At 43.5% G+C, this 21,660-nt stretch overlaps 1 protein-coding gene across 3 annotated transcripts; it reads left to right on the top strand.

The window, feature by feature from the left end:
• The first annotated feature begins 226 nt into the window (after positions 1–226).
• PPP1R35 (protein phosphatase 1 regulatory subunit 35) lies at positions 227–16,298 on the top strand. 3 transcript variants are annotated; one of them, XM_033924244.1, is made up of 6 exons: positions 227–479; positions 875–976; positions 4,014–4,285; positions 4,608–5,016; positions 9,564–9,724; positions 15,046–15,183. In XM_033924244.1, exons 3-5 carry the CDS (start codon positions 4,040–4,042, stop codon positions 9,707–9,709), a joined length of 801 nt encoding a protein of 266 aa, XP_033780135.1. In that variant the 5' UTR covers positions 227–479; positions 875–976; positions 4,014–4,039; the 3' UTR covers positions 9,710–9,724; positions 15,046–15,183. The 3 variants fall into 3 exon arrangements, with proteins under 3 accessions (XP_033780135.1, XP_033780133.1, XP_033780134.1); XM_033924242.1 differs by having other exon boundaries at positions 228–479; positions 9,564–9,694; positions 15,046–16,298; XM_033924243.1 differs by lacking the exon at positions 227–479 and adding an exon at positions 621–639 and having other exon boundaries at positions 9,564–9,694; positions 15,046–16,298.
• The last annotated feature ends 5,362 nt before the right edge of the window (positions 16,299–21,660 follow it).

The following is a 21,660-nucleotide window of genomic DNA, read 5'->3' as shown; positions in this document are numbered from 1 at the left end:
AGTCTGCCCTACTCCTCCAATCGTTTTATGAATTTAAAATCATTTGTAGAAGACGCTAATAATAATAATAATAATTAAAAAAACACCAAACCAAACAAGAAAATAACTCCCGGTGCATTGTTTTGGTGGCAAACCGCAAGTCTAGGTAGCACTGCACGAAATCCTCGCGGCTTTACTTCGGCGCAGCCGCACTTGGCCGTAGATCAGGTGACCTCTGACGCTACTGGCCCGTGCAGGTGTCAGTTAGAGCCTTTCTGCGTCGGTTCGGGCAGCGTAAGTGCGGCTGCGCGGAGTTGTTGACGGGCGGAGGACGCAGTAGGTCGGTGGCCCGGCCAGCGGAGGCTTGTACGCTTTTATTAGAAGCCGACGGGAACTGCTTCCACCGTCGCGGGAGCCCCGCAGACCCCGTTCCCCTGCCCTCCTCTCACGCTACTTCCTGTTTTCGTCAAGGCGGGACGCTTGAGAGGGAGACGGGATGGGTAAGAGAATCTCCGATATGAGCTTTTTTTCTTTGGGGGGGGGGATGGAAGGGCGAGGCGGACAGTTTCTGGGAGAGGCATAGAAGCAGAGCAGATGCCAAATGGAAGAGGCAGAGAGAAGGCAGACAGGGATGAGGAAAGCAGAAACCAGACAACAAAGGTAGAAAAAATGACCACCAAGTTCGGATCTCTTGCATTTTCTATAGCAGCTCCACAGCTCAGGGGCTTGGGAGGGTGCGTTGACCCTGGTTCCAGAACCTAGTCCAAACTTTGAGACAGCACCTTTGTTTTTCTCAGTGGATGGGTTTCTGGATAATTTGCCTGTGGGGTGAGGAACCTGTAATTCTACCCATTATTTATGATAAATGTGTCGATTGCTCTCTCTTTCTCTCTAGGAACAATCCAGACTGATTGATCTCCCAAAGATGCCAAGCTACCAAGTTCTAGGAGAGAGGCTTTTTGACTAGTCTTGATGTTGAACTTGCATCCTAAAGCAGGTAGTATATAAAAGCCTTTAATTCTGTTTATTTGAATAATGAGCAGACATCAAAAGATAGAGATTGATTTTGTGATTAGAATATATAAGAACTGAAATGTTTATCCTGCTGGTGCTGGTGTTAGACATGGGTAGGGCCCAGGGCAGAAATTTAGGAGAAGACCCCCAAAGCCCTCTACTAGCCTGTGCTATTATTAGCTTCCAACAGGCTTAGGGCTTTTTCTAGACAGGGGGCAGTTGCTCTAATTGCACTCCTTGGCCTAACACTATCCCCGGCATGTGTGATCTTTATATTTTGCACAGTATAGGCGAAAATGAATCTCTTTATTTCTTTGGTGTCCTAGGTGGAAGGTGTGACTTCTTGGGATTTTGGTTTAATTTATGTTTATTATTTTTGGTTAGTTATGTATTTGGCATTTGTGTTCTGTGTGTGTGACCGAGGTATTCTGTTAGGATGAATTCTATGTAGCATTCAGGTTTCCTGATTGTGAAGGGAGATAGGTTAACCTTTCTGTATTTGTGATGCATTTCTGCCAATCTCTCTCATTCTCAAGACCTTAGTCAAGCTCAAGAGCAAATCAGCCACCATGATCCTGATAGCCCCTCGGTGACCCAGACAACCTTGGTTTTTCCCTTCTACTTCAGCTGAGCATCAAGGATCCACTTCCCTTGCAAATCTTTCCAGCTCTGCTTACTCGGAGTCAAGGATCTCTCTTACATCCCAATCTGCAGTCTCTTTACCTGACAGCTTGGTACCGCTTGGTCTGATTTCAGCAGATTTTAATCTTTCTGACTCGGTACAAACCATTATAGCTGCTTCCAGAAAACCTTCTACTCAGCAATGCTATCAACAGAAGTGGACACACTTCAATTTATGGTGTACCCTTCATCACAAGGATGCTTCCTCCTCTCTTCTCCCTTCAGTATTGGATTATCTTTTCCATTTATCCAATTCTGAGCTGAAAACCACCTCGGTCAGGGTTCACCTCAATTCTGTCAACAATAAATCTCTGGTCACTCATCCCCTTGTTTCCCAGTTTATGAAAGGACTTTTAAACTCCAAACCTCTACTTAAACTGCCTCCAGTTGCTGGGATCTTAATGTAGTCCTCGCCAGTTTGATGAAGTCACTCCTCCCAAAATTCTCACTTGGAAAGTGGTCTTGATTTCTATCATTTCCGCCTGTAAAGTGAGTGAGCTTCAGGCATTGGTTTCTGAACCACCATACAAGGTTTTTCATCATGATAAGGTAGTTCTCTGGACCCATCCAAAATTCCTTCCAAAAGTAGTCATGGAATTTCACCTAAATCAATCTATTGTGCTTCCAGTTTTTTTCCAAAGCCTCATTCTCATCTTGGAGAAACAGCTCTTCATACATTGGACTGTAAGTGTGTCTTGGTTTACTGCATACAAAGGACTAAGCCACACAGGACTTCACCTCCAACTGATCATCTCTTTTGATCCTAACAGACTAGGCTGGCCTGTAACCAAGAGAACTATTGCCACCGGCCTGTATTTCCTTCTGCTATGCTCAGGCTGGTCTGCAGCTCGAGGGACGCAAATTACAGCACATAAGGTCTGAGCTATGGCAGCATTAGTGGCCTTTTTGTGTTCCATTCCTATTGAAGATATTTGCAAAGCAGCTACTTGGTCCTCAGTTCACACGTTCACTACTGAGATAGTCATTTAGGCCAAGCAGTATTACAGATTATTTTCTTCTTGATGGCCAACACTCCCTCCATCTCATTACAGTAAGCTAGGAAGTCCCACATGTGAGAATATGCTGCCTGTTTGTCTTAGGATAAAGCACAGTTACTTACTGTAACAGGTGTTATCCGGGAACAGCAGGCAGATATTCTCATTAGAGAATGACACGAGGACAAAATTTTTCCCCGCCCCACAGAAACTCATTTTTCCGTCCCATTCCAGCAAGTTCTTTTCCTGTCCCTGCCCCATTCCTGCAAGCTCTGTCCTCATCTGCACAAGCCTCAAACACTTTAAAATCATAAGTGTTCGAGGTTTGTGCAGTTAAGGCTGAGCTTACAGGAATGGAGCAGGGATAGTGACAAAACTTGTGGGGATGGTAAAAAAAATTTGGCCCCGTGTCATTCTCTAATTCTCACACCCTCCCACCTTTCCTAGTTGGCTTCTTAGCTTGCTTATGGAACTGAGGTACTGTGAGCCGGTGTCGGGTGAGAAGGCATTTGCGCATGTGATGCAGGCAGTCGCAATGTTTCTAGAAACTTAAAGTGGCAATACACTTTTACCACTGTCCGTATGAGCTCTGTGGATGATGTCGCTCACATGTGAGATTATCTGCCAGCTGTCCCCGGATAACACCTGTTACAGTAAGTAATTGTGCTTTCATGTTTTCCTGCCCCTGGGTGATGTGTTTATAAATATCTCTATCGTTTTATCCCGACAACAATGCTGTCCACTGATTTTTATTTTTTTTTCCCCTCATTCGCCATTTGCATTAGCCACAAATTTAGCTGCTTCCCCATCTTTTCCATTGACTGATCATGAACTACAGATGTTGTTTTGGTACATTCTGGTGCAGCTTCATGAACAGACCAACGAATATCTTATTTTTGCTGGATGGATCAGATTGTGGATTCATTCATGTTGAACTCTCATCTGCAGCAGAAACAGATTTGCCAGAATGAAGCCTGTCTAAAACACATATTTTGTCACTCAAGACATACGACATGCTTTTAACTCACTCTCTTATACTTCTAACTCATTTGATGCTTGGTGGCTGTTTCCAGAAGCCAAGCCAAGTGAAAGAGAAAAAAACTGCTTTTTTTTTCTAAAGGCGAAGGTCTGCAAATATGCAAACACATAGCACGAATGGTGAATAGCAGTCATAATGCATGCAACCGTGAATCAGGAATGTGTGAATAAATAGACTGTATTTACTGTAGGGAATAGTGTGTATAGGGAAGAAAGAAAAAGAGGGATATAGTGGGGTAAAAAATGTCTCTTTATTTTTGCTTTTGACTTAAAATTGATTATAAACTTTTCCTGTATTTCTTACAGGTGCATATCACGTCTGAAGATTTATAATGAAATTCCTTTCTGCAGACTTCCCACACAAGAAATATACACCTAATGACTATACAGACGAGGAAAGTGTACCCACTGACAACATCCCCCAGCCGCTTGCTCTACTTGTAGACTGCACCAAGTCCCTCTCTGATTTGGACATCTCTGGCACACCTGAAAAACTGGGAGGTGGCAACACACCATGGGGAATCCTAAAAAAGAGCGAGGAAGTTGGCAGTGGAGGCAAGAGAGGGAATAACCGACAGGTGAGAGGAGAGCAGATGGAGAAGGCCTCTAAAGTACTACAGTTCAGTGTTGCTTCCCTTTGGGACAACATATAGATTCACTATATCTCCTCTTTAGGGCAATATAAAGATAAAGTACTACTGCTCACCCCAACTGTGGGGCAGCATAAAGTCCTTAACTGTTGCCCTCTCTGAGGTAGCATCCTTCTGAAAAAGTGAATGCTTTTTTTCTGTAAGTTTGACTCAGCATGGTAAATTTTGCTGATTATTTCTTGGATTCTTTGGAGCTAAGTTAAGTACCTATGTTGCACATATTTGACCAAGCTTTGGTTCTGTTTTGTAGGTCCGCTTTCACTTCAGTTGTGATCTAGAAAGGAGCGAGCCAGGTATTCCAAGTTCTAGCCTGCCTGAGCCTCTGGAGGGGGAAGACTTCAGGACTTTTTCCATGCTACTTGGAGATGCCAAAACAGTTGAAGGGGCTCTTGCTGCTCCAGGGGTTTCCAGAGAGAACAAGCAACCTGGTAGAAATAAGCTTCTTACTGAAAACCGAATGCGTAAGAAGGGCCAACAGGCAAGGCTGAATGAATATGTACCATGCAGTTTAAGCTCCCCAGAATATAACGCCTCATTAGCATTGGGGCAAGAGATGCTGGCGGTTGCAGAGAAAGGTTTCGATGCTAGGAAAGCAGTAGCGGATCAGCTGCAGAAGTCTTCTGTCACTCGGCAGTGTGTGGATGGGAAGGTGGCAGAAGGTATGCCTTATGCTTTAGGGTCATTTTTTTGGGGGGGTGGGGAAATTTGAGTGAGTATGTCATCAGTAACAGTCTAAGCTGGGCTTACTTTTTTCTCTTGTTGCTTTAATAGCCATGTAGTTTCAGGTTCTTTAAGAAACGCAGGAGCTACAACTTGATAATGTAATGGTGATAAAAGAAGACAGGTTCTACTCTTACCGGTAGTTCTGGGAAGAGTAAAATATCAGATGCATCATGCTTTTCTTTAGCAGCTCTCCAGACTGGCATAGGTTATCTTACAAGCAGGTTATATCTCATCATGACCAGCAGGTGGAGACTGAAACAAAACTATGGAATAGTACATAATAGGTGTCTCTCCCTATTCCTATCAGTCTTCTTTCAGTCTCCAGCAGGTGTGAGTGAGCTGTACCCATCTCCTTTGGTAGGGCTGTTGGAATTTGTTTAGAGATCCTAGTCCCCATTTTTGTGCCGGATTGAGTTGGGTGGGCCCTGTTTTGGGGTCTGTCCGACCTCGGGTTTTGCTGGGTCCCTCCCCCCTTTTCCTCCACCTCCCCAACATTTCTGTAGAGGTGCCTCAGCAGTAATCCTTGTCCCTAGTTCAAGTAAGGCATACTGCTTTGAGAGCCAAGTGGAATCTGTTCTGTGGAAAAAAAAATATCCTGAGGTAGTGCCGGTCTGAAGTGTTGCTTTCCCTTTAAATTTGCTGTAAATTACTGTATTTTTCATCTAACCGGCACTTTCTTTAGTTAGGTTGCGTATGGAACAGTTAGCACTTTACAAGGGAAAAAGTGCTCATTGTGCTCCAGACGCTAGACACTGTGCAAGCGATGTACAGGCCGGTGCGATGGAGGAGCCTCGTTGGCAGCATGTGCCGGTATCCAGGGCTCCCCACCGCTAGTGCCTTGTGAGTTGGCAGCTGTTAGCAGGGAAGCACAGTTTTACCCCACTGTCCACGGCGGCTGGGGATTCCCTAACAGCTGAAGCCAGCTTGCCTGCTTTAGCAGGCCCTGGAGGGGTTAATTTTTGCGGGATCTTCACCATTTTTGGCGGCAGGCCTCTCCATCTTGTCTGCAACCTCAGGTGACCATCCCCCTGTATTGGAAAGATGGCAGGTTTCTGCTGGGTTCCCTGCTTGTGTCAGGGAGTCCCATAGGACCTCCGGGAGTTTTTTCCTCTGATTTAATTTTTGCTTTGTGCAGAACCTATTTTCAGACGTCTGGGGGTCCCGTGTCTGCCCAGGGGGTTTTGTGTGTGTGTGGGGGGGTGTTCCCTCAGAACCCCCTGTGGCTATACCTACCTTTATGCCTTTGGCATTCCCTCTTCCTCCTCCCTCGTCCATGCGCCTACTAGTGGCTTGGGATGAGGATTTGTGGGTGGAGAAGCGTGTTGGCCTGGTTGAGGACCTGGATCCTTTTGAGGATTTTCAGGATCCTCTCAAGGGGATGGCTGCTGGTGATGGGGCATCTGAGTTCCCTGATTTCGGCGAGGAGGGGTCCATTGTGCGCCTTTTTCAGAGGGATTAGCTGCCAGACCTGATTCAGCAGGTCTCCTCGGTGCTGCGTTTTGAGGGGGTGCCACCGGAGGCCCCGCGGGTGGGGGACGCTCTTAGGGGGATCCGCGCTGCTTCCCTCTCTTTTCCTATGCATCAGGATATTCGTGGTCTCGTCCTGGCGCAGTGGAATACACTTCCCCCTCCCCATTCGTGGTTTTTCCATTTGCGGTTTCATATAATCGCAATTTTTTTCTGGGGAGGAGGAAAATAAAAAAAGCAGTCTTAATTTTAAAATAACCCATATTTTTTTCCTCCCTGCCGCCTTTCCGGCCTTACCTGGTGGTCTAGAGGGCTTTCGGGGCAGGAGCGATCTTCCTACGCTCCTGCCCCGTGCAGATCGCCATGAGGAAATGGCTGCTGTGAGTTCTCGAGACTACGTCGGGAACTCCCTCTCCAGGGGCATGACGCTGCAGATTGTGTTATGGGTGGTTGTGACAACAGATGCCAGTCTCCATGGCTGGGGGAGCCCATTGCAACCGTCATTCTATTCAGGGGCGTTGGACGCCCTCTTAAAGAAAATGGTCAATCAACTGCTTGGAACTGTGGGCCATTTGCTTGGCTCTGGTGAAATTGCAATTGACTCTGGAGGGCCAAGCAGTCTGAGTCTTCTCCGACAATGCGACAATGGTAGTGGTAGCATATGTCAATCACCAGTGCGTCTCTGGCTCAGGAAGCCTGTCTGCTCTTTCTCTGGGCAGAGCATCATCTCCAGGACCTTTCAGCAGCGCATGTGGCGGGAGTCGACAGTGTTCAAGCAGACTTCCTCAGCAGACAATCCTTAGATCCAGGCGAGTGGGTGCAGCATTTCAAGCCATTGTGCTGCGTAGGGGTTGGCCTCATTTTGACCTAATGGCAATGGGCTGTCGAGATCAGTGCTCTGACGCTCATAGAATTCCCATGAGTGTCGAATCATTTATCTCGCTGGCCCATGGTAGAAACCTCTACCGTGGCTTTTTAAAAGGAACCATAAGAGTCCATCTTAACATTTGTCATATGGATTGAAAAGAAATCTCTGCTTCTGGTAGACGTGATATCATACTTGGCACAGCAAAAGTTTGTGGGGGGTTTTGTTTTTTCTTTTTTAACATTCTATGTTTTATAGCAACTGCATCTACCTCCATGGAGTTGCTGCCTCCTAATTGGGATCCTACATCGACTACTCCTGTGACAGCAGTTTCTCCTCCCAGCACCATTGATGAACACTGTCATTGGATGAAGTTCCCGCATCCATGATGCTCAATTATTGCAGCAGTGTATTCATTTCTGGAGTCTTTGGGGAAGGAAAGGGAGTGTGAGTAATCCGCTGAAAACACCTCTCCTGTCCAAGTGGCTCCAATGCTCCCATCAGAGTAGTTTTGCAAAGTCAGACTCTGAAAAGTAGTTCCTTATTTTTCTGAGTTGTCACAGGTAGTAAAATGAGGAAGATACCACCTGGAAAATGTGGTTGGAAAGCAACAGTAGCTATAACCACAGCAAGGAAAGTTTGTGAACTATAAGCTGAGGTCCACTGTCCTCCTTTAGCAGTAGAAGTTGTAGTGTTTGACCAACCAGTTTCATACAGCCAATTTCATATTAACTGCTTAACTTCCTCATTTTTCATTCCACTGCTCATTTCAATATTCTAAGGCTACCAAAGCAAGCAAGATTTATTTGGGTTTACATAGTGTGCCTCCATTCCCCTGTTTGTCTGCGATGAAAGTGACGTTGCTTACCTGTAACAAGGCTTCTCTATGGACAGCAGGAAAATGCAGCCACTCCCTGCCTCATCCCCTTAAAAAAACCCACAAGAAATGAAAAGAATAACAAAGTACATAATTTATTAAACTTTGATTCGCTTTAGTTTGAATGTAGACTGATGGTCAAGGAAACCCAAGGCCTTACTGGAACCCCCCTCCCCATGTATGCTCAGAAAGGTCTAATTTAGACTTAAAAATGTGACTGCATATTGTTGCTGTCTATGAATTACCCTTGTTATAGGTTAACAGCTTTATCTGTGCCTGTCAGCAGGAGGGGAACCAAGATGGGATATACAGAGTGAAAGGTGAAGGTGAAGAGCTGGATTGAACAGCATCAGGTCCAATATTAATTTTGAGGCAATGAAACCAGTTAGGGGAAGGGAGACGAAAAGGGATTGGTGAGATGGGGAATGGAAGGATTAATGCAAGCTAATTTTTTAAAAGGTTATTTATTAAATTTTAAAAGTATAAATGCCTTTGTCTTTTGAACGGAGACCCAAATTTATGCCATTAATGTGTTTGTAGATATCTGGAAATTACATATTTTTAGAGTTTATCAGATTACTGCAATTTTCCATGGACTAGTCCTCTCTCTCCACTGCATATGGATTTGTTGCTCACAACTGAACAAGGAGGAACCTGTCCCCAATTCACTCACCAAAAATCGGGAACATAGCATAGGAACATTTAGAAATCCACCCCCCACCATCGTACTCAATGTGATTTAGCTGGTTTTAAGACACAGTTCTTGTTTTGCTAATGTTGTCATCCATGACATTGCGGTATATCATTTCAATAGGGTTATGACAGCCATTTACTTTTTGCTTTCATTGCTAAAGCTTCCAAGTTTCAAGTTTATTTAAAATTTCTTATACCGCCTAATCAAACCTTCTAGGCCAAGTTGCCTAGTTCCAGGAAGATGATTTTGGGCAAGTCTTAGATTTCCAACCAACCCCAATCTAGTGCAGTATGGGACCTATAGCACTGTCAATGGATAAAATCAAGAACTATAAATAATTTACTTACTTTGGATGTATGGTCAAAACCAGGATTAGATAAAGTCTTCATCCTAGAACTGGATAATTTAGCAACTCTGCATTGCTTCCCTTTAATTATGAGCATAGGGCAGATTTATTCAGCAATGACAATATACCTCATCTGTTCATTCAAACCTCTACTGTAGTGAAGCCTTTATCTTCATCAGAATGGGTATAGGCACTTTATTTAGAGAGCACTAACATCTACCTATATGTCTACAGGGATGAATATCCCTCGAGAAAAGCAACTTTTCCAGGGACTGGTGAGCCTGCAGGTTCCGACAGAAGAAATTCTGAGCTCTGCTGTTCAGGAGAAGCTGTTGATGGTGAAGCCTCGGCCAGATATAAAGAAGGTAAAGAAGACTTAGTCAACACAGACCAGGGTTAGTGGTTCTTTGTGTGACTTTGGTGAATCACTTTATCTGTTGAGTCTGTTTGGATAAGCAGAATATTAAATATAAGCAAATAAGTATTTATTTAAAAAAACTTATATCCTGCCTAAACCTAAGCAGGTTACAATATACATACAAATTATCATATAACAAGAGTAAAACATAATAGAAAACAGAAGTAAAAACATACCTGTCTTTAAAACTTCATACTAAATACACCTCCCAATTATATTTCATCACATCTTTCATTCCGTTACATCTTCTCAGGAGTCCATACATTATGGATCAGCATCCAGGCAACCTTAAGCAGACTGCCCTTTAATGGGCAGATGCGTTTCGGTAAGGGCCTAGATGATCTCATGGCCAGTGTGACAGATCACCGTCCTAAGTCTCTGCTAGAGAAGAGGACATGCCAACCCTCAGCAAGGAGTAGAGGTAATCTTTGTTCCTCCCACCATTCTTGCCAGTACAGCTCAAGGTCCTCCACCCAAAGATCCTTCCAAGGTTACAGACAGCAATTTAGTAAACCCAGATGCCAGCAGCCCTCAGGGTCTCGTGTCAACCCGCCCTCCAAAAACTCCAATGATGCCAAGTTGGCGGCTGCACCGCCACACGTTGGAGGGAGACTGTTGAGGTTTTGGAGGGAGTGGGAGAAAATTTCCTCTGACCGATGGGTACTGGGTCTTAAGATCAAGTTTTATTAATCTCCTTTGGATTTGTTCCTCTATTCTCCAGCTGGCCGGCTAGAAAAGAGACTGAGCCACTTTTCAAAGCCAAAGAACCTGACCCTGGCGATGAATCAGGCTTAGGCAGATACTCCAGATACTTCATTGTGCCCAAGTAAAGTACAGAAGGCTCATCTTGGATCTCAAGGCCGTCAATACGTTTCTAAGTATCCTACATTTTCACATGGAAATGGCCCATTCAGTCATTGGAGCAATGGCTCCTGGGGAGTTTCTTGCCTCTCGATCTGACAGAAGCATATCTGCATATTTCCATCTTTCCGGGCCACATGAAATACCTCAGCTTTCATATACTTCAGGAACATTTCCAGTTTGCGGCTCTTCTGTTTGGATTGGCAACAGCCCCCCGCACTTTCACCAAGACAATGGTGGTTGTTACGACTCATCTTCAAAAGATGGGGATCCAGGTACACCTATCTGGATGATTGGCAAATCAGAACTCTGTCTAAACCGAAGTGTGAGCAAGCAGTGCGACAGGTATTGGATCTACTCCAGTAGTTAGGCTGGATCGTCAACTTTAAGAAGAGCCATCTAGAACTGACCTAGAGTTTAGAGTGTTTAGGCATTCACTTCAACACGGCTCAGGGCTGCGTTTTTCTTCCTGAGCCATGCAAACATAAACTCAAGCAGAAAATTTTGGATCGCTTAGTGATGCCTATTCCTACTGCTTCTACAGTCATAAACTTCCAGCTTTGTTTATAACAAAAATATTTTTTACCAAACCTTGATGTGGAAGGCACTCACGCATGCGCAGTGCAGCACTCGGAAGCTCTTAGAAAGATCTTCAAGCAAATCTGCTTTTGAGGCTATCCTCTGCGGGGCTCCATTGGTGACGTCACCCACTGTTGAGAATATGCTGCCTGCTTGTCCTGGGATAACAAGATTTACTGATTATTATGGAGGATGTCAATGCAAAAGTAGGAAGTACACCTAAAGATGCAGTGGATCATTTGATCGATTTTCATTTGGAAGTTGAGGATATAGAGTTGTTCTATGAACAACTTCAAAATGAAATCGATCAAATGCTGAAACAAGATCTACTGATCATTATGGAGGATTTCAATTCAAAAGTAGGAAGTACACCTGAAGATGCAGTGGTTGGAAAACACAGTGTAGGAGAAAGAAATTAAGCTGATGATAACTTAGTACAGTTTTGCAAAACGAACCAACTGTCAATCATTAATATGCCTTGATTGGAAATGCTTAAAGACACCAATGGAATTATATTGAATGATCCAGAAAGCATTAAAAAGAGATGGAAAGAATATATGGAAAATCTATACAAAAAAGGCAATGAAGATAATATCAGGGAAATTGAACAGGATACTGACACCGAAGAAGAATCAGTTATTATAAAATTAGTCATAGCAGCAAATAAAGCTTTATCGAAAAAGAAATCACCTGGTATCGATGGTATTCCAATTGAATTAATCAAAGGTTCAGAAGGTGATGATATTAACTACCGGCTTAGGGCTTCAGTAACCCTTAATCACGTTGTCAATATATAGGGAACTGGGCACTTCTAATTTTTTCTAAATTTATAGGATCTTTATTGAAGAAAAAAGTGTCAAAATTGTATAAAGTTATAAGAGAAGTTGAAGATGAGAGGGAAGTTTCTTTTGATGATGATTGGTCGGAAGTCATTTTGGTCGCTTTCAGAAAGACCCAGTATGTCGGCAGTTATATGTCAATCTACATATTTTATAATACATAGAGCTTATTGGACTCCTGCTAAAATTGCAAGGGTGTTGCATTCACCTTCTGACATGTGTTGGTCCTGTTGCCAACATCCTGGGACTTTCCTGCACCTCCTATATGCATTAGAGAGCTGCACGGGGACGACGGGAATCCCGCGGGACCCGCGGGTTCCCCCTTTGGGTCACGGGGATCCTGTGGGGATGCCCCCTAGGGTCATGGGGATCCTGCGGGGCTGGATGTACTAAGTCGCGTGGCTTTTCTCCCTACCTGCTCTGCTTGCAGCACAGAGCCGAATGGAAGTCTTCCCGACATCAGCGCTGACGTCGGGAAGACTTCCGTTCAGCTCTGTGCTGCAGGCAGGGCAGGTAAGGAGAAGGAGAGTAGCCTCGCGGCTCGAGTGGCTACCAAGGGAGGGGGGAGGTCCGCCCCTGGTGCAGCACAGCCGGCCAGGTCCCCTTACTTTTGTGGCGCTTCCCCGACTGACCGACAACAGCCCCGGTCCGACAAACCTCCCTGCCCTTAACCACAAATCTAAATTACCTTCTTGTAAGAAGGAAATTTCGATTTGCGGTTAAGGGCAGGGAGGTTTGTCAGACCGGGGCTGTTGTCGGTCGGTCGGTCAGGGAAGCGCCACAAAAGTAAGGGGACTTGGCCAGCTGTGCTGCACCCAGGGCGGGAGAGAAGGAGGGGGGAGAAGGACGCTGAAAGCACTGGGGAAGACAAAGGGGTGGAGAAAGACGATGAAAGGCCATGGGGAAGACGGTGGGGGAGAAGGACACTGAAAGCACACTGAAAGCACTTGTGGAAGACAGAAGGGGGAGAAGGACGCTGACAGGGCATGGGGAAGACGGGGGGGGGGGGAGAAGGACGCTGAAAGGACATGGGGAAGACAGAGGGGGGAGGACGCTGAAAGGACATGGGGAAGACAGAGAGGGAGAAGGACGCTGAAAGGACATGGGGAAGACAGAGGGGGGAGAAGTACGCTGACAGGACATGGGGAAGATGGGGGGGAGAAGGACACTGAAAGGAAATGGGGAAGAGAGAGTGGGGAGAAGACGCTGGCAGGGAAGAAGACAGAGATGCCAGACTATGGGGGGAGCGGAGGGAAGAAGATGGGTGCCAGACCAATTTGGAAGGGGGGGAGAAAGGGAGAGGCACAGTAACAGAGCAAATGGAAGACGCAGAAGGAAGAGAGACAGTGGATGGAAGGAACTGAATGAGAACATGAGGAAAGCAGAAACCAGACAACAAAGGTAGGAAAAGAATTCTATTTCTTTTTTTGCTTCAGGATAAAGTATTATATTAGTTGTGTTGATAAAAATTTATAAACAAAAGAGGCTATGGTAGAAACCCGTTTACAAAGTAAGTATTCCCAATTAATATTTCCAAATTAATAAAGTCTTTTTGCTTATTTGTAAATGGGTTTCTACCAGAGCCTTTAATTCAGTAGCATAATTAAATGAAATAACTATTTCTGAAGTTTATAGGGATGGGCGGGGACGGAGGGGATTCCTCACGGGGACGGGCGGGGATGGTGGGGATTCCTCGCGGGGACGGGTGGGGACGGAGGGATTCCTCATGGGGACGGGTGGGATTTCTGTCCCCGCGCAACTCTCTAATATGCATGTCTTAACCTGAAAATCTATTGGTCGAGTATTTGGACCAGAATCCTTTCCATAATTTACATGACTAATAAGATACCTCTGTCTTATAAGTCTATTCCTACCGACTCTTGCATTAGTTGCTGATTGAGACACGTGTGAAGTTTAAGTTTGGATGTTTTTGCTTTTCGGTACTATTTGGTTTAGCCCCTAAATATATAACTGACCTTTTCTCTTTCTCAACCAATAAGACATAAGAAAAGCTCACACTTGAATTTTGTTTCTCCACTGGTTAGAGGATGTGAATTTAAAACACATCATCAACATCTTTCTCATATCAGGCAGCATTATGGGGTAAAGATCTGGAACAATTACTTATGCTTGCTAATACTATACTTATGGAGAATTCAGGAGACACCTAAAAACATATCTGTTCCTGAAGTACTTAGGTAGCTGATTCGCACAATCTTTCCCACAATAACTGATCTCTGGAGCTGTTAGACACCAGTTTTTGTAACAATTTGTAGCATTTTTAATCATTGTAAACTGTATAGAACTTTCACGGTCCTGCGGTATATAAACTGCTATTATTATTATTGTACTAGGTTTCAGATACTGTATTTCTCGCTCCATAAGACGGTCTTATGTAGCGAAGATTCAAAATTTGTACCCCCCATAGCGTTGTAAAACACCCTCCCACCGCTGCCCCTTTTCAAAACACCGCCCCCCTCTCCGTACCCTTGCCCAGCTTGGACTCTTGCCCAGCTTCTACCCTTCCATCCCTTGTGCAGCAGGATCCTTGAGTGATCACCCGCCCCCGCCGTGCAGCCTAACCCCCATCCTTCCTTCCCTCCCTCCCTCCCATCTGAACCCCTCCAACCGCAAGCAAGCCCTACATACCTCTAAGCAGCGTCGGGCCAGCAGCACTCTGATCAAATCATCATGCCTCATCAATTCCATCATTACTATAGATTGCAGAATTCTTATAATGTCATAACACATATCAGCAATCTATGGTACTTTGTGTGTCTAAGTGCTTTGAGAATGAGCCTCTATGTGTACTATGTCAAACAAAGCTTGTCAGATGGGGACACCAAAAGAGGGAATTTCTGTTTTGTTGGGGGAGTATTGTACAGGTGTCGCTCCATATTCACATATTCGGTTATTTACGAGTAAGAGTTAGAACCTCCATAACAAATTTTCTGCAGTACAAGTCAGCACAACAGTATAACCTACACTTTAATGATTTTCCTCTTTGCTTCTGCTGCAGGATAACAGTAGCGGAGGTCCAGACTTGCTGATGTTCTATAATGCCTCAGAACTCTTCTGGGAAAACCCCTACCTGGGTGTGGAGGCACCTGCTTTGACATCTCGGCGATTGCGGGCAAAGCCCAGGGTGGCAGCATTTGACATGTTCAGGAAGCTGCAGCAGTGGGATACATAACCCTTGAGATTGCAGGTTAACATCATGGGCTGTTAGCCTTATCTACAAGCAATCCCATTCTTGAAGCCATATGGCCATAGATAAATGAACTTTGGTTTGTTGGCAGGATTAGGGGAACCCACAGGTATGAGATTTGTTCTAGGAGGACAAATGACATTTTTTCTTAATGTATCCTGAACAGAGGGCAGTTTAGATGCTGCAAGACTCAGACTTCCAAAGTGACTGAAATCTGTAAATCTACATTGTGTGTGTGGCTTATGGATATTCTTTGTGGGTAGAAGCAAAAGCCAGACCTAGCTTAGAGTTCCACTGAGGACTTGATTTGAGACCCACCGAATATATCTATATAGGTATCAGCGGCTCTCTAAAGGAGTTGAGGTAGGCCAAGAGGGACAGGATGTTAGAGAAAGCCTGAACTTGGAATTTCATATCCATCTAGTTGCTCTAGGGAATGTTTTAGGGCTCCTACTGAGTAGGTCCAGAATTTTCTTCAGACTTAGCACAAGCACATTCACTTCTGTCTGTCCAGGTATGGGCACCACTCCTGACTTCCTTCATTACCCTGTTCCTAGCTCAGTGTTTCCCAAACCTGTTCTGGTGATCCCACAAGAAATCAGATTTTAAAATATCCACAATAAATTTGTACGAGATCATTGTGCATGTTTTGGAAACTCAGTATATGCAAATTGATCTCATGAATAACCTTTGTGGATAGTATAAAAACTTAGCTGTCCTGTGGGGCCCCCAGAACAGGGTTGGGAAACCCTGCTGCAGGCAAGCTTCTTTTCATGTATGCATTTGGGAGGCAATTCTGTAAAAATTGCTCAAATTTGGGTGCTAAAATGCTGAGTGTTGAGCCAAGATTCTATTATAGAATAGAATATAAATTGGCATTTGTATGCCAACATCTAAATGTGCTAACCTACACCAAGTAATGGAAGGAGGAAATATCAACATGAACATAAGAACTGCCATCATCAGACCTTAGGTCCATCAAGTCCGGTGATCCGCTCATGCGGAGGCCCAGCCAGGTGTAACCTGGTGAAAATTTAGTCACCCGTATCCTTCTATGTATCTTTCAAGGAGATGTGCATCTAACTTGCCCTTAAATCCTAGAACGGTGAGTTCCGCAGCATTCTCCACCGGGAGAGCGTTCCAGGTGTCCACCACTCGCTTTGTGAAGCAGAACTTACTGGCATTTGTCCTGGGCTTGTCTTCCCTCAGCTTCAGTCCATGACCTCTTGTCCTAGTCACATTTGACATCGTAAATAACTTTTTATCCTGTTCTATCTTGTCGATTCCTTTTATTATTTTAAAAGTCTCAATCAGATCCCCCTCGCAGTCTCCTCTTCTCAAGGGAGAACAGTCCCAGTTTTCTAAGCATGTAACTTATAGTATTCTATAAGAAGCACACCTGAGTTTAGGACCTGTCCACATGGTTGCACGCAATGTGGGTTGTGCACTAAATTTACAGAATACTGCCTAGTGCCCACCTGGCACTTAAGTGCATGTGCTAGTATTCTATAATCTTAGTGTGCAAATGGTGCTTAAGTTTATATGCTAAGGTAGTAGAATTAGGGGGTTGACGTAGCTATTCTTTTTATATAATCTGCTGCATCTGTTACAAAATCCTGATCCAAGTCTCATTTTCTTAGCAATGTAATAGTTTGATGTGCTAGACTCTTCAATGTATAAATATTTTTTAAATATAATTACTGTAAGGAAAATTAAACTTTGTAAAAAAAAAAAAAAATTAATAAAATGTGTTTAAAATGGAAAGTTTGAGATTTGGCTGAGTTCCTGATAGAGAGATGGAGCAGAAATGCTTTACAGTGGGTATGTTTGTGAAGGACATGCTGAAAAGGTTTGGGGGCTGAAATATAGCAATAGAGAAAATTGTGTTATGTTTTGTCTTTTTTTTTTTTTCTTTTTGCAACTTCTAACTTTGTGGTTCCAAAGAATGAAGGCTCCTTTCATCCAATTCTCAACCTTAAGTGTGTCAACAGGATGCTCAGGGTCCCTTATTTTAGGATGGAGACTCTGTGGTCAGTGATTTCTTCTGTCTAGCTGGGAGAGTTTCTTACCTCCTTGGATATCAAGGAAGTGTATTTCCACATTCTGATTTGGCCTTCGCACCAGTAGTTTCTCTTTTGTGGTTTTGGGCAGGCATTATCAGTTCCTGGCTTTGCCTTTTGGGCTGGTCACAGCCCCCAAGCCTTTTTCCAAGTAGATGGTGGTGGTCACAGCCTTTTTTCATTGACAGGATATCAGGGTCCATACCTACCTGGATGTCTGGCTTATCATAGCTTTATCCTTAGACAAGCAGGCAGCATATTCTCACATGTGGGTGATATCATTCATGGAGCCCTGGTATGGACAGTAAAAAGTGTAGATCATTTTAAGTTTTAGGAAGCTTTTAGACTGCCCGTACTGCACATGCACAGCTTGCGATGTTGTCAGTTTTTGGTTTTCTGCAGAGTGAAGATGTTTCTCTTTTTTTTCTCTGAGTTGCCTTCCCGCTTAATTTTTTGTAACAAACTTTTTCAAGTATTTCAGTTTCTTCTATTCTTTAATGAAGAAGAATAGTAGACAGAAATTTTGGACTTTCTTTATTTAAAAACAAACTTCTTTCGAAGTTCAGTGACCCTCCTGCAAAGTTCAATCCTTCCTTCATACAGGGATCTGGTGAACTCGGTTAAAAAAAGGTCACATGAGTTCCCACCAACTGATTCAACACCCTGGATATAGTATAACTTTATTTGTTATGATTAGCCTAGTCAGCCCTCAACCCTTTAGGTGCCTGAAGAATAAGAGAGTAGGTCTCAATTGGTATACACAGGATTTTTTGACCCCTCTCATTTGGAGTTAGGCTTTTCTACAATCTGAACCCATCTGGACTCCGTCATCGAACAATAACTTCACTTGGACACTGGTGTCTTCTGTGCAGTTTGTCTCTCCTATTGGATGTGCATCCTCTTTGAAGTCTACTCCTCGACAACCTGCGCATGATATTGGTTCCAGGGTCGATGACTTTATGCACATTGCTATGCATCGTTTTCATTGACTATGACCTACTTACTTTTGACAGAGCATTAGTTGCGGTTTGAGGGAGTATTTCATTAGATGGGGTACCGAAGACATCTGTTCCATCTCAGCCTCTGTTCTTCAAGTCATCGTCGATGTTCATTTTCAGAGCATCGTCAAAACATCAACGTATGTCTGCAAAAACTACATTGATGCATCGAAGTTCATCCTCAAACCATTGAGTCATTTCATCAAACTGTCGATGTTCTTCATCAGAGTATCAACGTTCTTCATCTAAACGTCACCATGACATAGTGAATAAGAAAACAAATTGATGTTTTGTCACAGATGGCATAACTGCTTATCTTGGAGCATCAGTATGGGTCCAAAACAACCTCGATGATTTTCATCGGGTTACTGTGACAGGAATCCACCATGGGTTAGAGCCTGTACGGTGGTCTTTTCCTGTTGTTTGGACTCAATCACACACAGACTAGTGGGGGAATCTAACATGAGTGTAGAGTCTGTTAAGTTAGATACCAGGATCAATCAGCATCAATCCACGTTGCAACTGCCTTTCCATACTACTTCAGGAATCCACCATGGGTGTAGTACCTGTAAGGTGTTCTTTTTCCTGCTCTCTGGATACAAACATGCAAAGACAAGTGGTGGAATCTAAAATGGGTGTAGAGCCTGTTAAGTTAGTTTCCTTACCTTGTTTTTTTTTTTTTTAAAGAACACAAACAGTGTTTACTTTTGTGCATATGCACTATCAGTGGTCATTCTCTTTCTCTATTTTATCCATTGAAGCAGAATGATTCTCTGCTTTGTCTTCTAAGCGGGATCAACCAGGATTTTTACTGAAACATGCCTTCCACTGTACAATCAAGGTTCATATAGTATTTTCCAGAAGGCTTATATAATTACTTCGAAGTATCTTTACACTACATCCTTTTTAAGATGTTTTTTTTCATTTTATTCTAGTTTATCTTAAACAGAGTCTCTGGGCCGAAGGATTCAGTACACAGTCTAAAGTTACAGAGTTACCGTATATACTTGAATATAAGTTGATCCGAATATAAGCAGAGACCCCCACTTCCCCCCCAAAAGGAGGAAAAATGGTTGACTCAAATATAAGTTGAGCAACTTAATATTCAGTTCGTCAGGCTCTGCACCCAGCCCCCCTCTCCTGTTAGACATTGCACCCAGCTCTCCCCTGTCAGACTCTGTACCCTGTCCCCCCTCCCCACCCTGTCCTCGTACCTCCTCTGCTGATGCCTGGTGGTCCAGAGGTGCAGTGGGCAGGAGTGAGCTTTCCGCACAAACCATCTCCCTTCTGTGTTCCTATTTTTCCCCATTTCTAATATCTTCCCTCTGTATCTGTGTATTCCTTCCCGTGTCCATATACCATCCCCATGTATCTCCCTTTTGTCACTGTCCCTATGCCCCCATGCACATAATTTCCTCTGTTTATTACCTTCCTGTGTCAGATTTCCCCTCTCTTCCTCACCAATCTGTCTTTCTTCAATCCCATCTAGCTTCTTTCCCTCTTTCTCCCAACCCCCCCTCTGTTTCCAGCATCTGACTCACCTGCCTGTCCTCCCCTTTCTATTTCCTGCTGTGGGTTCAATATTTGTCTCCCTCTTCATCCCCTTGGCCCAGCATCTCTTTCCCTTTTACTTTCTCCTTCCTACTGTGAGGGAACATGCGCGGTCACAGATCGTGCGGTCCAGCAGCCCCCTCCCGCTCAATTGCTGCGTCCCACCATCTCCCTCTCTTCCCCTCACCTTATGTGTCAAATTTAATTTTTCTTCTCCCAGCGGCACGCTTTCAACAAGTCGCCTGCGTGCAGCTGCTTCAGTTGAATCTTCAACTGAAGCAGCTGTGTGTGTGATTTGTTGAAAGTGTGCCGCTGGGAGAAGAAAAATTAAATTTGGCATAAAGATGAGGGTGGAATGGAGGGAGATGGCAGGATGTGGCGATCAGGCGGGAGGGGGCTGTGGAGCATGTGTTCTGTGACCGCACGTGCTCCCTTTGTGGTGGAGATAAGACCACCGCGTTGACCACAATTTTTTGCTCCCTGTTTCGGTGGGTTACCTGCAGTTAGCAGCCACTGTGTCATTCTCTACTAGGACATAAAAGAGAGAGGAAGAGTCTTTTTTATTTATTTTGTTTACATCACAGAGCCCTGTGGGGTTGGAGACTAAGGGGTCCTTTTATTAAAGTGTGCATTTAGCATACCTTAATAAAAGGATCCCTAAGTATCTTAATAAAAAAATTGTTTGGTAAGGCAGCAGCTTGTGGGGTTTTTGGACATGAAAGATGTATTCTTTTTCAAAAAGCATGTATGATTGGTCATAAATGCATATTACAATATTGGTTACAAAAAGATCCTCCAAATTATTGGCATTGGAGGAATCAATTCCATCGTTTAATTTTATTTGAGGTTTTTGAGGTTTGTAAATTTCTTAAAAGAACATGATTATTTTAAAAAAATCTGGGATCCTTATATACAAAAATTATCATCGAAAGCAAGAAGCATGATTCTTAACACTTTATATTAGATATAAATTTTTTTTTTTTAATGTTTTATGTCACCTTTCATTCTAGGGTAGGGAGGGAAATTGGAATGACTTTGATATATATATGAAGTAATAAGGGGGATATAGGGAAAAAATAGTTTAGATATATTAAAATATATGTTGGAGGAATGATAAAATGTTTATGCAAATGAAAAATGTGATGTAGGAGGATGTTCTTTGCAGTTGAATTCATGGTAAAACATTGTTTAATTGTGTTCAAAAATGTTATAAATTAATTGTGCTCAATCAAAACTCCTATAATTCTAAACAAAATCTATGAATAAGTCCTGTTTAAAAATTTATTTTGAAGGAATGATAAACATTTATTAGAAGTTAATATGGTCAATTTAAATGTAATGACTATTTTACTGTGTTATAGTGTTGTGTATTTATTGCATTTCTTCAATAAAATGTTATAAACGACAAAAAAAAAAAAAAAATTTTGGCCCACGACTTAGCCTATGTTTTAGATTTTGGCCCCTTATGGGAGTGGCTTAAAGGCATTTCTATAACAGAAGAAACCTTAGCATGGGTCCACGTGCATGCCAACGTCATGGTAAAATCCATCTCATCAGCATAAAAATTTTCTCTTTCAAGAAAAAGTAGGCGTCACATCTAAAGAAGACTTGAGAAGCGCTGTTCTAGTATAAAAATCGTGTACGTATGAAACAGAAGTTCAAAACATTTCAATAAAGCTGTTCCGTTATTTAAAAAAAAAAAATGCACAAAAAGGGCGGAGAACGCTTTTCGCGCTTTCGTCACGTGACATGAATAGGCTTTCCCCTGCCGCGGCCTCCGGTACGCTTATCACGTGACGTGACGAGGAACGGCCATC

Source organism: Geotrypetes seraphini, chromosome 16 (genome assembly GCF_902459505.1).
Source record: "Geotrypetes seraphini chromosome 16, aGeoSer1.1, whole genome shotgun sequence".
Lineage (NCBI taxonomy): Eukaryota > Metazoa > Chordata > Amphibia > Gymnophiona > Dermophiidae > Geotrypetes > Geotrypetes seraphini.
Note: the sequence above shows the minus strand (reverse complement) of the source record. Positions and strands in the feature narration are given on the sequence as shown.

What these genes read in the sequence shown, in the direction of transcription:
- PPP1R35 (XM_033924242.1), top strand. Translation starts at nt 4,040, where the DNA reads ATGAAATTCCTTTCTGCAGACTTCCCACACAAGAAATATACACCTAAT. An exon ending in AGAGAGGGAATAACCGACAG is followed by an intron (nt 4,286 to 4,607) that starts GTGAGAGGAGAG and finishes TCTGTTTTGTAG; the next exon opens with GTCCGCTTTCACTTCAGTTG. An exon ending in CTCGGCCAGATATAAAGAAG is followed by an intron (nt 9,695 to 15,045) that starts GTAAAGAAGACT and finishes CTTCTGCTGCAG; the next exon opens with GATAACAGTAGCGGAGGTCC.